Raw genomic sequence first — 13,856 nt, forward strand, 5'->3', positions numbered from 1 at the left:
AGCACCACTGCTGTTCAGTAATTTGGTCCCTTTTGCCATAAAGCATGGGAAGCCATAAACTTGCATCACCTGGGTAATTCTATCACTAATTCTAACTTCCCTTCTGTTGGTTCAAGGAAAGGGACATACAAGATGCTATGTGGCTAAGAGAGAACCTGGAGACTAATCCGGTGAAAAAACCTTACAGTGAAATCTCAACACTACCCAATTTTATGGTGGTATAATATTCCCAGTTACACAGTATAAAGAAGTTTCATCATAAACTCTTGAAATATTCACCCTTCTCAGTCACAGTAAGAACTGGGTTGATACTAAGCTGTTTTAAGGTATAGACTGATAGAAACATATAGGAAAAACCTCACATGGATGACACATTATATAAGTGAATACCCAAAGGGATACTTCTTCACCATTTCTAGGTCTTAACTTCTCATCCTACAGTCTAGGATGATACAAGAAACAAGGTTCAAAAAGAAGCTTGATGGCAGCACCTCTCAGCTGTTCACAGAGAATATTATTACAGAGTATACTTCCCCCACAAATCACCCAGCAATAGTTGGAGTAGTGTGTAAGAGCTAACCCTAGAAAGTCCAGCTGAGACTGGACTGAGTGCAGATATTTCAGTCATTTTGCCGCCAACAGTAAATATTCAGTAGGGTTCTGCAACCACTGTTGGGGAGCAGCAAGAGCTAAATGCTCTGCAAAGGAAGGGTATCCAAAGGGAAAAGGGATGCAGGCAGGCGGCAACCTCCCTGGGAGGGGCCCAGTCCCATAGTCCTTGAGCAAAGTACGCAGGGCAGCCTGGTGACAGTCAGTGGGGTTGGCCAGGAGCCCAGATCACCAGGCACATCCTCCTGACAAAGCAGGGCCAAAGCAAGGCAGGAAGTCAAGTCAGGGCCCAGGTCAGGGAAGCACATGGCCCGGCACAGACGCAATGTAGCTCAGACAGGGATGACGCAGAGGGCTCGAGTTTAAAAGCAGCTGCTGAGCAATGGGGGAAAAGGCCTCCGGTGAGGCTTCTCTCACCCCTCTCACACATCTCTTTTCCCACTAGTCTGAGGTGGGTCACAGCTGCCCATATCAGAGCTGTCCTTGAGCACAGGCAGCCAAACCCCTCGGGGACGAGGTTGCGCTCAGGGCCCCCACAGCCACCATAAAGACCAATATCAGAACTGGGCATGTCTTGTTACCAAAGGGTGGGTGACAGAGAATATCTGAAACTCCAAATGAGCAACTACCAGGATGTTCCAACTAGTACCAATTTGAATACCACCAGGAACCCTCAGAGTTGCTGAAGTACCTTTTCTCAAAGGTTGAAAAGGAGGGCTTGCCTTCTAATGCTAGGTCCCAATGGCAGCGTAAGTGCTGCATGTACCCCAAGTACATGCTTTAAATTAAAAAACAGGATAACTTTACTGACATAACCACCACATACGTGCATATGGATGGACACCTATCCATTTTCTGCATTCAACAAATATTGCTATATAGTGCCTATATTAATAATAATTTTATAAATATTAATTTTACATATGTAAATTGGACTAGGTGCCTTACCTGAAAAACCTACAGCACAAGTCATTTCATATGAAGGATCATCCAGAATTTTCACCAGCATGAATTCCAGCACCATATAAACAACTCCAATCAGCACTGAAAATACTGCAATTACGTATGCAAACCATGTGCTCTTAAGCTTTTTTTCCAGCATTATCCCTTTCCAAAGCATGGAAATCATGTTGTAATATAAATGCCAGTCATCTGCATGGTGGACAGGAGAAAGTAGTAAACGCTGCCAGTCCTTTTTGTAGAAGACTTCATGGACACTGATACACACTTCAGTCAGCGGCCTCACAGGATTCAGAAAGAGAAAAATATTCAGGGCAAGTACCCCAAGGGTAACAGAAGGAATGTTCTGGAGTCCAACTTGAGAAATTTGATAAAGCAGCAGAAGCAGTCCAGCATTGACTCTTCCCTGCCTTCGTTGCATTATTACTTCTTCAAAGAAATGTCAAGATTGTTCTGATTTCTAGTCTTTTGTTCGAATTCAAAACCATATAAGTTTGGGAAATGCTGAAAGAAAAAAGAACTGCATTATTATACATATACAGGGGTGTTTTCAAGCTCATCCCTGTTTTTTTTTAAAAAAAACCCATCAAATTCTTCAAGCTAATCAGCTGAGACCTCTTCTTAAAATCAGAACAAAAATTCAAATGAGGAGGAAAAAAAAAAAAAAATCACAACTTTTAAACTGGTGTAAGGCACAAATAAAAGGGGTTTCTACAGATAATCCAGACAAGTATTGGGGAAAAAAAGGAGTCTGCACCCTCTCTTTCATGTCCCTGGACAGGCTTTACTTAAGCTATAAAATTCCTGGGTGTTCTAGACACGTTCTCATTAATATCCTGATTCACTCACAATTATTAAAATTTCAGGAAGGAAACCAGTTAAAAATTCTTCTCTATAGCCTTGCTTTTCAGGCCTCCCATTTTTGCTACACATGTAATTTTTTTTTTCCCATGACGGTTTTTCCAACTTTTACAAATATTCAATAGAAGCAAAGAATGAAAATTAAAAGTTACCATTTCAAAAAGTAACAGAGACACAGCTAAGTACTCCTAAACGTAAGCTTTGAAAATTGTTATTGCTTTCCTAGTGACTAGAATTCAAAGTTTAGTCTAAAAGTATGCGATGGAGGAAAAAAAGAGTAGGAGGAACGCATATACAAGAACAGCACATAAAATTTCCACAGTTATAGCAAAATGTTCATCTCTGCCCCATTGATGCCAGATAAAAAGGAGGATTAAAAAGGGCTATAAAAGTTCTAGATCTGGCTAGAAATAGGGTTACTATGACAGAAACTGAGAAAGGGCATCGGGCTAACCTGTGCAAGCCTATCGAGAGAGGAGGGAGGAAGCTGCACTGGAGAATACAGTGCAAGGTGACGTGGAGTTTCTAGAGTGGAACCACCTGCAGAAGACAGGAAGAGACACTGAATTTCAAGTAGCTTCTGAGGGCTACATCAACTTGGCCAGTACTATTTTTAGTTCTCAAAAGTCTCCAAGGTGGCACAACAATAGCATGGCCACTATCCACCTCTAGGATGCCAGTTCTTTGCTGAACTATTGAAGATACACAATACATTATTTCACACATAAGTATCAGCTATGCAGAGTCAGCAAAACGTGCTTACTCTTCAAAACTTCGCCATCAGGTTTGAAATGAAACTTCCTGAAATATCTTGATATATACAAAATTCTCATCTCAACACTCAATTCACCTCCTTTTCCATTATATTATAAAATCACAGAATCACAGAATCACAGAATCACAGAATCACAGAATCACAGAATCACAGAATCACAGAATCACAGAATCACAGAATCACAGAATGTTAGGGATTGGAAGGGACCTCAAAAGATCATCTAGTCCAATCCCCCTGCCGGGGCAGGATTGCCTAGACCATATCACACAGGAACGCGTCCAGGCGGGTTTTGAATGTCTCCAGAGAAGGAGACTCCACAACCTCTCTGGGCAGCCTGTTCCAGTGTTCAGTCACCCTTACAGTAAAGAAGTTTTTCCTCAAATTTAAGTGGAACCTCCTGTGCTCCAGCTTGCACCCATTGCCCCTTGTCCTGTCAAGGGATGTCACTGAGAAGAGCCTGGCTCCATCCTCTTGACACTTGCCCTTTACATATTTATAAACATTAATGAGGTCACCCCTCAGTCTCCTCTTCTCTAAGCTAAAGAGACCCAGCTCCCTCAGCCTCTCCTCATAAGGGAGATGTTCCACTCCCTTAATCATCTTCGTGGCTCTGCGCTGGACTCTCTCTAGCAGTTCCCTGTCCTTCTTGAACTGAGGGGCCCAGAACTGGACACAATACTCCAGATGCGGCCTCACCAGGGCAGAGTAGAGGGGGAGGAGAACCTCTCTCGACCTGCTGACCACACCCCTTCTAATACACCCCAGGATGCCATTGGCCTTCTTGGCCACAAGGGCACACTGCTGGCTCATGGTCATCCTGTTGTCCACTAGGACCCCCAGGTCCCTTTCTCCTACGCTGCTCTCCAACAGCTCTGTCCCCAACTTGTACTGGTACATGGGGTTGTTCTTGCCCAGATGCAGGACTCTACACTTGCCCTTGTTATATTTCATTAAATTTCTCCCCGCCCAACTCTTCAGCCTGTCCAGGTCTCTCTGAATGGCTGCGCAGCCTTCCGGCATCTCAGCCACTCCTCCCAGTTTTGTGTCATCAGCGAACTTGCTGACAGCGCACTCTAATCCCTCATCCAAGTCATTAATGAATATATTGAATAGAACTGGTCCCAGAACCGACCCTTGCGGAACTCCGCTAGACACAGACCTCCAACTGGACTCTGTCCCGCTGACCACTACTCTCTGGCTTCTTTCCTTCAGCCAGTTTACAATCCACCTCACTACCCGATCGATCATCCAGACCACACTTCCTCAGTTTAGCTGCGAGGATGCTGTGGGAGACCGTGTCAAACGCTTTACTGAAATCGAGATAGACCACATCCACAGCTTTACCATCATCTATCCACCGGGTAACATCCTCATAAAAGGCTATCAAGTTGGTTGAGCAAGACTTCCCCTTGGTGAAGCCATGCTGAGTGCCCCTAATGATCCCCCTATCCTTGATGTGCCTAGAGACAGCACCAAGGACAAGTTGCTCCATCACCTTTCCGGGGATGGAGGTGAGGCTGACCGGTCTATAGTTACCCGGGTCCTCCTTCCTGCCCTTTTTGAAGACTGGAGTGACATTCGCTTTCCTCCAGTCCTCAGGCACCTCTCCTGTTGCCCACGACTTAGCAAAGATGATGGAGAGTGGCCTAGCAATGACTTCCGCCAGCTCCCTCAGCACCCGCGGGTGCATCCCATCAGGGCCCATGGATTTATGGACATCCAGGTTGCTTAATTGGTCCCTGACCCAGCCCTCATCTACCAAGACAGATTCCTCCTCTATCCTGACTTCTTCTGACGCCGCAGGAGTCCAGGGCTCCTCAGGACAGCCTCCAACAGTATAGACAGAGGCAAAGAAGGCATTCAGTAACTCCGCCTTCTTTTTATCCTCTGTCTCCAGGACCCCCACCTCATTCATCAGTGGGCCTACATTGCCTCTAGTGTTGGCTTTACCTGCAATGTATTTGAAGAAGCCCTTTCTGTTGTCCTTGACCTCTCTTGCCAGGTTTAATTCCAAGGAGGCCTTAGCTTTCCTAGTTGCCTCCCTACATCCTCTGACAACAGACTTATATTCCTCCCAAGTGGCCAGCCCCTCCTTCCACGATCTGTACACCTTCTTCTTCCACTTGAGTTTGCCCAGCAGTTCCCTGTTCAACCATGCAGGTCTCTTGATCCGCTTCCTTGACTTCCTACCTGTTGGGATGCTCTGATCTTGAGCTCGGAAGAAGCAGTCCTTGAACGCTAACCAACTATCTTGGGCCCCCTTACCTTCTAGTACCCTGTCCCATGGGATTTCCCCTAGCAATTGCTTGAAAAGGCCAAAGTTGGCCCTCCTGAAGTTCAGGGTTGTGATTCTGCTAGCTATTCTGTTCCTGCCACATGAGATCCTGAACTCTACCATCTCATGGTCGCTACAACCAAGGCTGCCCTCAACCTTCACCTCTTCAACCAGACCCTCCTTGTTAGTGAGGATCAGATCCAGCAGCGCTCCTCTCCTAGTTGGCTCATCCACCATTTGCATCAGAAAGTTATCATCAATGCACTGGAGGAACCTCCTGGACTGGGGATGGCTGGCTGAGTAGGCCTCCCAGCAAATATCAGGGTAGTTGAAATCCCCCACAACAACCAGGCCCTGTAATTGCGAGACTGCTCTCAGCTGCCTGTAGAAGGCCTCATCACCCTCCTCATCCTGATCCGGTGGCCTGTAATACACACCCTGTAATAGACACCCACAACAGTATCACCCCTGCCAGCCTGCCCCTTAATTCGCACCCACAAACTCTCAACTCGCTCCTGATCCGCCTCTGGACAGAACTCAATACATTCTAGCTGCTCACTCACATAAAGAGCAACTCCACCACCTCTCCTTAGCGGCCTGTCTTTCCTGAACAGGACATAGCCATCCATGACCACATTCCAGTCATGCGAGGCGTCCCACCAAGTCTCTGTAATTGCCACTAGATCATAGCCCCCCGACCGAACACGGATTTCTAACTCCTCCTGCTTATTCCCCATGCTGCGTGCATTGGTGTACAGGCATTTCAGGGAGCGAGCTGGGCACACCGATTTCATCCCAGATTCACCCCCTGACTTCACCCCAGGGGGATGGGGGGCCTCCTGGTCTACCTCAACACTAGAGCATTGCCCCAGTGGTGCAAGCCCAGCTACCACCCCATCCCCCTTCGAATCTAGTTTAAAGCTCTCCGAATGAGCCCTGCTAATTCCTGTCCCAGAACCCTTTTGCCCCTACGACATAAACCTTTCCCATGTATCACTGTCACGCCTGTTGCCTTATAAAACCAGCCATTATCAAAGAACCCAAAGCCCTGCCTGTAGCACCAGTCTCGTAGCCAGGCGTTAATAGAGAGAATCCTACTGTTCCATCCCACATCATCACCTGAAAATGGAAGGAATACCTGAAAATAGGTAGAATAAGTTGCTAATATATTAATTTTTTATTTAGTTCTAATTCCTTTCCAATTCATCCTATCAAATGCTTCTTCCATAAACATTTTTATTAGATAAACAAGCAACAACCTATTTCTTCAGGAGGATGGCAGAAAAAAAATGACACCTTTATAAGGAGAAAAGGACAACAGCTCAAGATGCAATGTTTAACATTCCACATTACATCAGGATTTACTAAATTTCCCATTTCTACAGACCATTGGTATGCCTGCAAACACTTTACTAAACATTTTTCTTTAGGTATCCAGAGTATCTTAATAATTTGATCAGGTTGCACTGCACAAAGTAAGTGAACACATGGAAAAGAAGGAAATCATCTCTGAATGGTGTTACCTATAACAGCAAAAGGAACTGTGAAACTTGCACAGAGCTGAACATGAAAGAAGGCCATCTAGGGGCCAGCCTATCTCCTCTACTTACATCTAAGTAAGAGGAGCATACACTTCCATGCTAGTTCACACACATATCTACAAGAAGTGACATTAACTAATTAAACAAATTAAGTTTAAGTTATTCTAGTCTCTGGATTTCTCTTTAAATTGCATTTATGCTTTTTATAGCACTTTAAGAGAAGGAAAAAAAACTCTGCTAGCATCCTCAAAACAACTGTACTAGAACAGAATGCAAGTAAACCTATTTGTTACAATAAGAGGCAATTCACTAACTACATCAGCGCCTTTAAAAACCAGTTTCTAATCCTCACAATTTAACTACAGAGACCACAGCTGTAGTCCCCACAAAGTCCAAATGAGCTAAGACTTCTTAAAGTGTAAACTGATTGTTGCAGATGATAATTAATATTGTCAGCCTGTTACTTTTTAATGTCAATGTTACAAAAAAGTACTTAGGTAATCAAAAGTTTAATCAATGTCATTCTTTTTCCACACCACATGCCCTGATACCAGGTATACCAATGTCCCCAAACTGTTCTTGTATGCGTCTGCCCAAACTTCTGACTCTGCTCATACCACTGACACAGCTACATTTTCTTGCCCCCCACAAAACAGTTGACACAAAAACTGTTAAGAACTTAGAAGTCACATCATTTAAACTCAAGTTATGTGGAAACCCCAAAATCTTGCCATACCACATTGTTCAAATTGCCAGATACTACAGTCTTACTTTTTCAAGTCCCCTCCCTCTGATACTCTTTAATTCCCAATTTAAATACTTTTAACATACATGCACCTAGGAAAAGAAACCCTCATATAGCACATATCTGTACATGACTGGAAATGGTTACAGTAGTGCTATGTATTATAAATCATTCCCATTGTTGGGAGAAATCAAAAATGTCAGCCAAGACACATTATGTGTTTGATTATAAAGGAAAAACATACAAGAAACCAGTAGTTATTTCAGAGCCTTCTGGAATGCAACTCACTTAAAATATACAGGGCTTTCAACTGCTTGAACATTCTTCCTCAGCCTGTACTCTGTTTATTAAAAGTCTAATGAGGCTTGAAACAATGAAGCACTTATTCCTTTTCTTTTTTGAAAACATGCCACCCACTTCAAAATGTACAAATTTCCAGAACAGACTTGAAATGGACATTTGTCTTGCATCTAGGCTGCCACGTGTCTGCATTTTTGTCACCTACTCAAGATAAATGTCTGAACTAAACATTCTTGGAATTTGTTTGTTTGTTTTGTACCAACCAAGTGCAAAGCATTTAAACTTTTACTGTGACAACCCTCCTTGCTCACTTGGCAATCATAAAATCTTATGACTTCATATTACTGAAAAATCATGTAATAAAGTAAATATTTTAGTAAATACCAGCTAAAATGAAATGTTATACTGTTTTCTCCTATAGCTGTAATTTGATGTTAGAGGAACAAGAATATCCCTGTACCCTTGCTCCCCTCAAAATGGACAGAACTACCCTGAAATTTTGATTTATGTTTATACGAAACAAAATCCAGCCCATTGCCCTTCAAAAAAAAAAAAAAAAAAAAAAAATCACACTGTGATGTAAGAATAGATTTTTACAGATAGACAAAGACATATAACATCTCATTCCCACAGAAGGTGAATGCAGCCATGACCTACAGATTTTGCTGTTATCTGCATGGCACATCTTGATCTTCAGATCTGTCACCAACCTTCTCCCTAGAACTGCTTTGTTCTTCTCATTGCTTTGCAAAAATGATTTGTAACGCAGGTACCTTATCATTGTATAACTCTCCACTGACAGAAAAAAAAAAATCCCAGGGTTATTCCTTCCGTGCAGATCAGGAATACGATTCTGAAGTTAATTCCTCCACTGCTCCCACTGACTTCACTGTGGTTCCCACCATGGAGTGGCCCAAGTGTGCGTGAACTAGTCTCTTTTCAGATGAAACTAAAGCAGGAGATGTGTTCCAGGCAAGAATCCAGTGCACTCCAGAAAAAATTGGGCATTCAGCCTACATGTCCAGATTAGAGCTACACCAACATAAAACACACTCAAAACATGTAAAGGGTGAATAGCAGATCCTGACTATAAACCATTTCACACTACAGATAAGCCTCAACACTACTTGTCTATGAAGATACAGTCTCATGGTACACAGACTTAGCCAAGTAAAGACTGAAACAGAAAGTGGTTTTAGGGCAAAAGAGTCATCCTACAAAGGAAGCAGAAGCAAACTGTAAACACGTTTGCTATTGCCCCTCAGACTTTGGAAGGGCAGGGAAGGAAGGCATAACAGGAAAAAAAACAATGCAAGAAAAAACTCAAAAGTCTGAAATGTAATGAATCCTCCTGTTTATATTTAATATGTATGCAAGGAGGTCAACCACAAGCTGTCAGTTACAATAAGCTTTGAAATGTACAATCAATTACATAGTTCATAACAAAATACAAGGTTCTAACATAATTATAAAAGTAATTACTTTATAAAGAATGACTTCTGCATTAATCAAATGTGCCTTTAAAGGGCATAATGTGCATTCATTCACAAAGGAATACTGAACTTTAAACTGAAAAAACACAACATTTCAGAATTTGGTATGAGAAGTCATACAGCTGTAATACAAATGTTTTAAAATAATTTAAGTCAGTAACTAACTTGCTGACAGGAAACAATACAAAGTTAAATATCAACATAAAATGACTGTACAAAAGGCTACATCACAAAGTCTTTTTTTTTAATATGCCTCATTTTATTTCAAATGTCCCTCAAAGTTTTCTGTGAGAATAAGGAAGTTCCTCTGCCTCTTATGTCTCCTTCAGCATGAAAATTGAGAAGTGTTTTACAGTTCTTTAATCCTCTTAAGTACTACTAAAAACAAGCCCTTAACAAAACAAGCTTTTAAGCTAACAACTTCAACTTAAAACTGAAAATTGTGTTCTGAAGGGTGTGAAAATTACTATTCACAATAAAATATATACATTTTAAACAATACATACCAAGAATACTTTTGGATACCTTATCCCAAAATAAATGAGACAGCTTGCAGATGAAAGAACAGAAGGGACTAGGTCAAATCTCATACCCTGCCTCACATCTTAAGTATGAACATCTGAGACACTAAGCATTTAGGTTTTTAATTGCCTCATTAGTTTGACTACTGCTATTTAATCTAAGAAGAAAAATACTTAAAGGCTGCAATCTGTCCATCCTTCAATCAAAATACAGAGTTATTCAAATTGTTTCATTATAATAATTAACTTGCAATACCACTGGCAGCCCCACCAATTTTGGACTTATGTTTTCATTCACAAAAGAGAAATCAATTTACTTTATATATTTATCATATATTTAAATTTAATTAGAATCCATATACAAATCTCAACAGCAGAATGAGCATCCACTGGACTTTTCTTTAAGGCTTATCATTGTAAAGACCAGTTATATTCTCTGTCATCTTAAGATGTGCTTAAGATAACTATATTTTATCTGCCCGCCTTCATTTCTTACATGGCATCCACTTCTAATTCAAATTATTCAGTCGGCCACAATGACACCGAAGTCATAGCAGGTAACCCTTATGCCACACAAGGACACAGCATGTAGAACCGACGAGCTTCCTCAGGCCACTCTCAAGGAGATATACACTTGGAAGTTTTAATTCTAACAGAGGTCAGTCTGATTGTCCAAACAGTCCTTCGGTTCTAAGGAGCTACTCCACCACCACATACAGCTAGAATCAGCTGCACATTCGCTCTGTCAGAACTTCTCTCAGCACCAACAAAGTTGACTAACCATGGGCTGGAACACTTATTCTGGAAATCAGATTCTGCATTTTACATACCAGCTTGACCCTCACGCTGATATGACACACTTTAGACAATGTAAACATTGAGCATTATAGAGCAGTGACTTAAGCTGTCAGAATCTGAACAAAGCCAGTGATCTTGAGTTGCAAGAAAAAAAATAAATTATAGAAGTTTAAAAAAGGAAAAAATAAATCCTGTAGTAACAATATGAGAAACATTACTTGATGTAACAAAGTCTTCAAAACCTCTTCAGTTTGTGAAAAATCAGAACAGTTACTGAAAACTTCTTTACATTGTGATCCAGGAAATTACTGAAAACATATTCATTATGTGACTAATCCACCACTAAACTCATTCCTTCCCGATCTTTCAGTTTCTTCATTACCTTTGGTAGGAAACCACTGTGGAAGGGGTTTGTTCGTGTGCCTCAAAACCGAGGCCTCATCTATGGTGAAGAGGATTTACTTGTTAACACATACACTAGTAATACTCCCTATTTCCTCCTCTGGAGGCAAAGATCACACCGCTCTTCACAGTGCAATACAAATCAGCTCCTGAAATGGAATAACCTAATAAAAATTGTTTTCATGGTTACAGCTTATTCTAGTCAAGAAGCTGATTACAAATACACTGACAAAAGGAGTAGTTTTTGCTTGTATAAGTTTTATATAATAGAAATTCTGCTGCAATTGCCAAATCAGTAAGTCATTTTAGTGTAAAACAGACAGAAAAAGCAGGAACCTTTATAGATTTTTATAATTTACACTTACAAAAGTCCACATTTTAGCAGCTCTCCTTAGAAATTACTGTTTTCCTTCATTGAAAGAAAAAAAAAAATCTGTTCAGGATGTATACAGGAGCTGCAACAGCAATGTGTTACCACAGCCTTTTTTGGTTAGAAAACCTAAAAGCAACACAGAGATAGTTTCCTCTACATCTAAATTTATATGCCACATCTAATCAAACAGATAAAGCATTTTTGACCAAGCTAGAAGAAAAAGAATAGATAATTTCTTTCTTTGAAGCATCACGTGTTGCTGATCCTCTGTCATCAGTTAGTCAAAATTACTTTATCATAATATTTTGAGGGGAGATAATGGACATATTAAGTCCCTTCTCAGTTTTGTGGAAGGAAAGGGACATGGGAAGGCTTGATAAATATTCTTACTATCCCCATCTCATAATAGACAGTAATTAGTAACTACCTCTCAAAACACTAAGATGCATCTACACATAATTCAAGTTAGAGAAGTAAAATAATCATAAGTATTTATAGTTGTATCCCTGTACTGGTGAAGGTGAGGGGATGTCACAGTTTAAAAAAATAAAAACACATCAGAACAACAGCGGACTTCAGATTAGGCTACAGTTAGTTTTAACTTAACAGATATTCATCAACTTTAATTAGGGTAGAGGGGTTGGGTTTTTTTTTTTTTACTTGATTGCTATTCTTACACTTGTATAATCCTAATACTGGGAAATTATACCAGAGAGTGTCTTCCTTTATTCATCTCAAGAATTTTGTAATGTAATTGAAATGAAACAACCAACGCTTCCCTGACTCCACTTCAGAAGCGTGGAACACAAGGGCTCTTACGAGTTTAGCATTCCTTAGTTTGTGTTGTTTCGAGGGAAAGTTTGCCTACAGTTTGTAGGAGAAAGGAAGGGCAGGGAGCTTACTTTGTAATGAAAACAATTTTAAATAATATTGGCTAAATATACAAACAGCTAAGAAATACACACTTTCTAGTATTAGTGTTAACTCTTGTCAAGACCTCAAATCTCTTTGAATTAACAAAATGCAGCACCAGGAAGAACACCACTGCACTCTCTCAGGAAATTAAACCAACTCAGGTATCATTAAATACATTTTATAAACTCCTGAATTACTGAAACTCGGTATTTACACGAACATAATAAAGTTTACCAAATATAGTTGAGGTACTTTTGTCACTGCTTCTCCTTTCACACAGATGAAAGTTATTTGCAGGTTTGGGGTTTGTTTTTTCTTTTTACCTTTTTTATAATTTTAACAAGGAAAGAAAGGGATATAGTTCTGGTCAGATATTCACATAATCTGTAAAAAATACTGCTAAAGGGAAACAGGGTAAATAGAATAAATATTAACGGACTTAATATGCAGTGTATATTAAAGTGTCACTGCATTTAAAATTCATTTGCTGCAGTTTACTGATAAGACAGGCATATCTGGGGCTGGGACCTTGGGAACCAGCACTGTCACATCCCCACCGTTTTTCACGTGACTCTCTGCTCCTTGAGGCACTGCTTCCTTCTCCGCCTCAAAAGCACCTGCAAGAGCAAAGTCCTACCGAAACGGGGGATGCCAAGAACTGTTAAAGTGTGAAATACCAGGTGTGTTTGCGATTTCCGAAACTCACGTCATTTCCACGAACTTCGCTCCGCCACTCTGCTGCCAGCGGCGGGTGACGAGCTACGCTCGGCGAAGGGAAACTTACTAGAAGACAGCTCCAGAGAGCCAACGGCTCCAGGCGAAGCCTTCCCCAGCGCAGGCGCCTCTACAGCGCTTTTGTCTCGGCGTACGGGACAGCCGCCGGCACAGGAGGTCGGCGGCTCGCCGGCCGCGACACCCAGGCCCGCGCTGCGCCCCTCCCGCCCGCCTCACGGCCGGCTCCTGCCCTCGGCCGGTACCGCCCCGCCAGCCCGAGCCCTGCCACCCCCGCAGCGGGCCCGGCCGGGGCGGGCGCAGGGAGCGGGGGGCCACGCCCGCGGGGAGGAGGCGGCAGGGCGCCGCGGAGCTGCCTGCCGCCTCCCCGGCGCCGTGCCAGGGCACCAACCGCTCCGGCAGCGGCGCGCGCCCCCTCCCCGCCCGCGTCAGCACTCACGTTCTCCAGCGCACGCAGCAGCGGCCCAGACCCTCACGCCGCGCCACGTCACATCACGCGCCCGCCAGTCAGCGGCGAGGGAAGCGGTTTGCAGACCCGCCCTCGCTGCTCGCCGCG

General features: G+C 42.4%; 1 protein-coding gene across 4 annotated transcripts in view; it reads right to left on the minus strand.

The window, feature by feature from the left end:
* Window positions 1-13,527, minus strand: part of RHBDD1 (rhomboid domain containing 1) — a 50,350-nt gene extending 36,823 nt beyond the window's left edge. For 3 of the 4 annotated variants that reach the window (XM_068406364.1, XM_068406366.1, XM_068406367.1), the window contains exons 1-2: window positions 13,275-13,527; window positions 1,558-2,073 (exon numbers count right to left, since the gene is read on the minus strand). In XM_068406364.1, coding sequence (XP_068262465.1) covers window positions 1,558-1,990 — 433 coding nt within the window. In that variant the 5' untranslated portion in view covers window positions 1,991-2,073; window positions 13,275-13,527. The remainder of the gene's footprint in view (window positions 1-1,557; window positions 2,074-13,274) is intronic. The other variant, XM_068406365.1, reaches the window with a different exon arrangement.
* Window positions 13,528-13,856: the final 329 nt, after the last annotated feature.

Source organism: Nyctibius grandis, chromosome 8, assembly GCF_013368605.1.
Source record: "Nyctibius grandis isolate bNycGra1 chromosome 8, bNycGra1.pri, whole genome shotgun sequence".
Classification (NCBI taxonomy): Eukaryota; Metazoa; Chordata; class Aves; order Nyctibiiformes; family Nyctibiidae; genus Nyctibius; species Nyctibius grandis.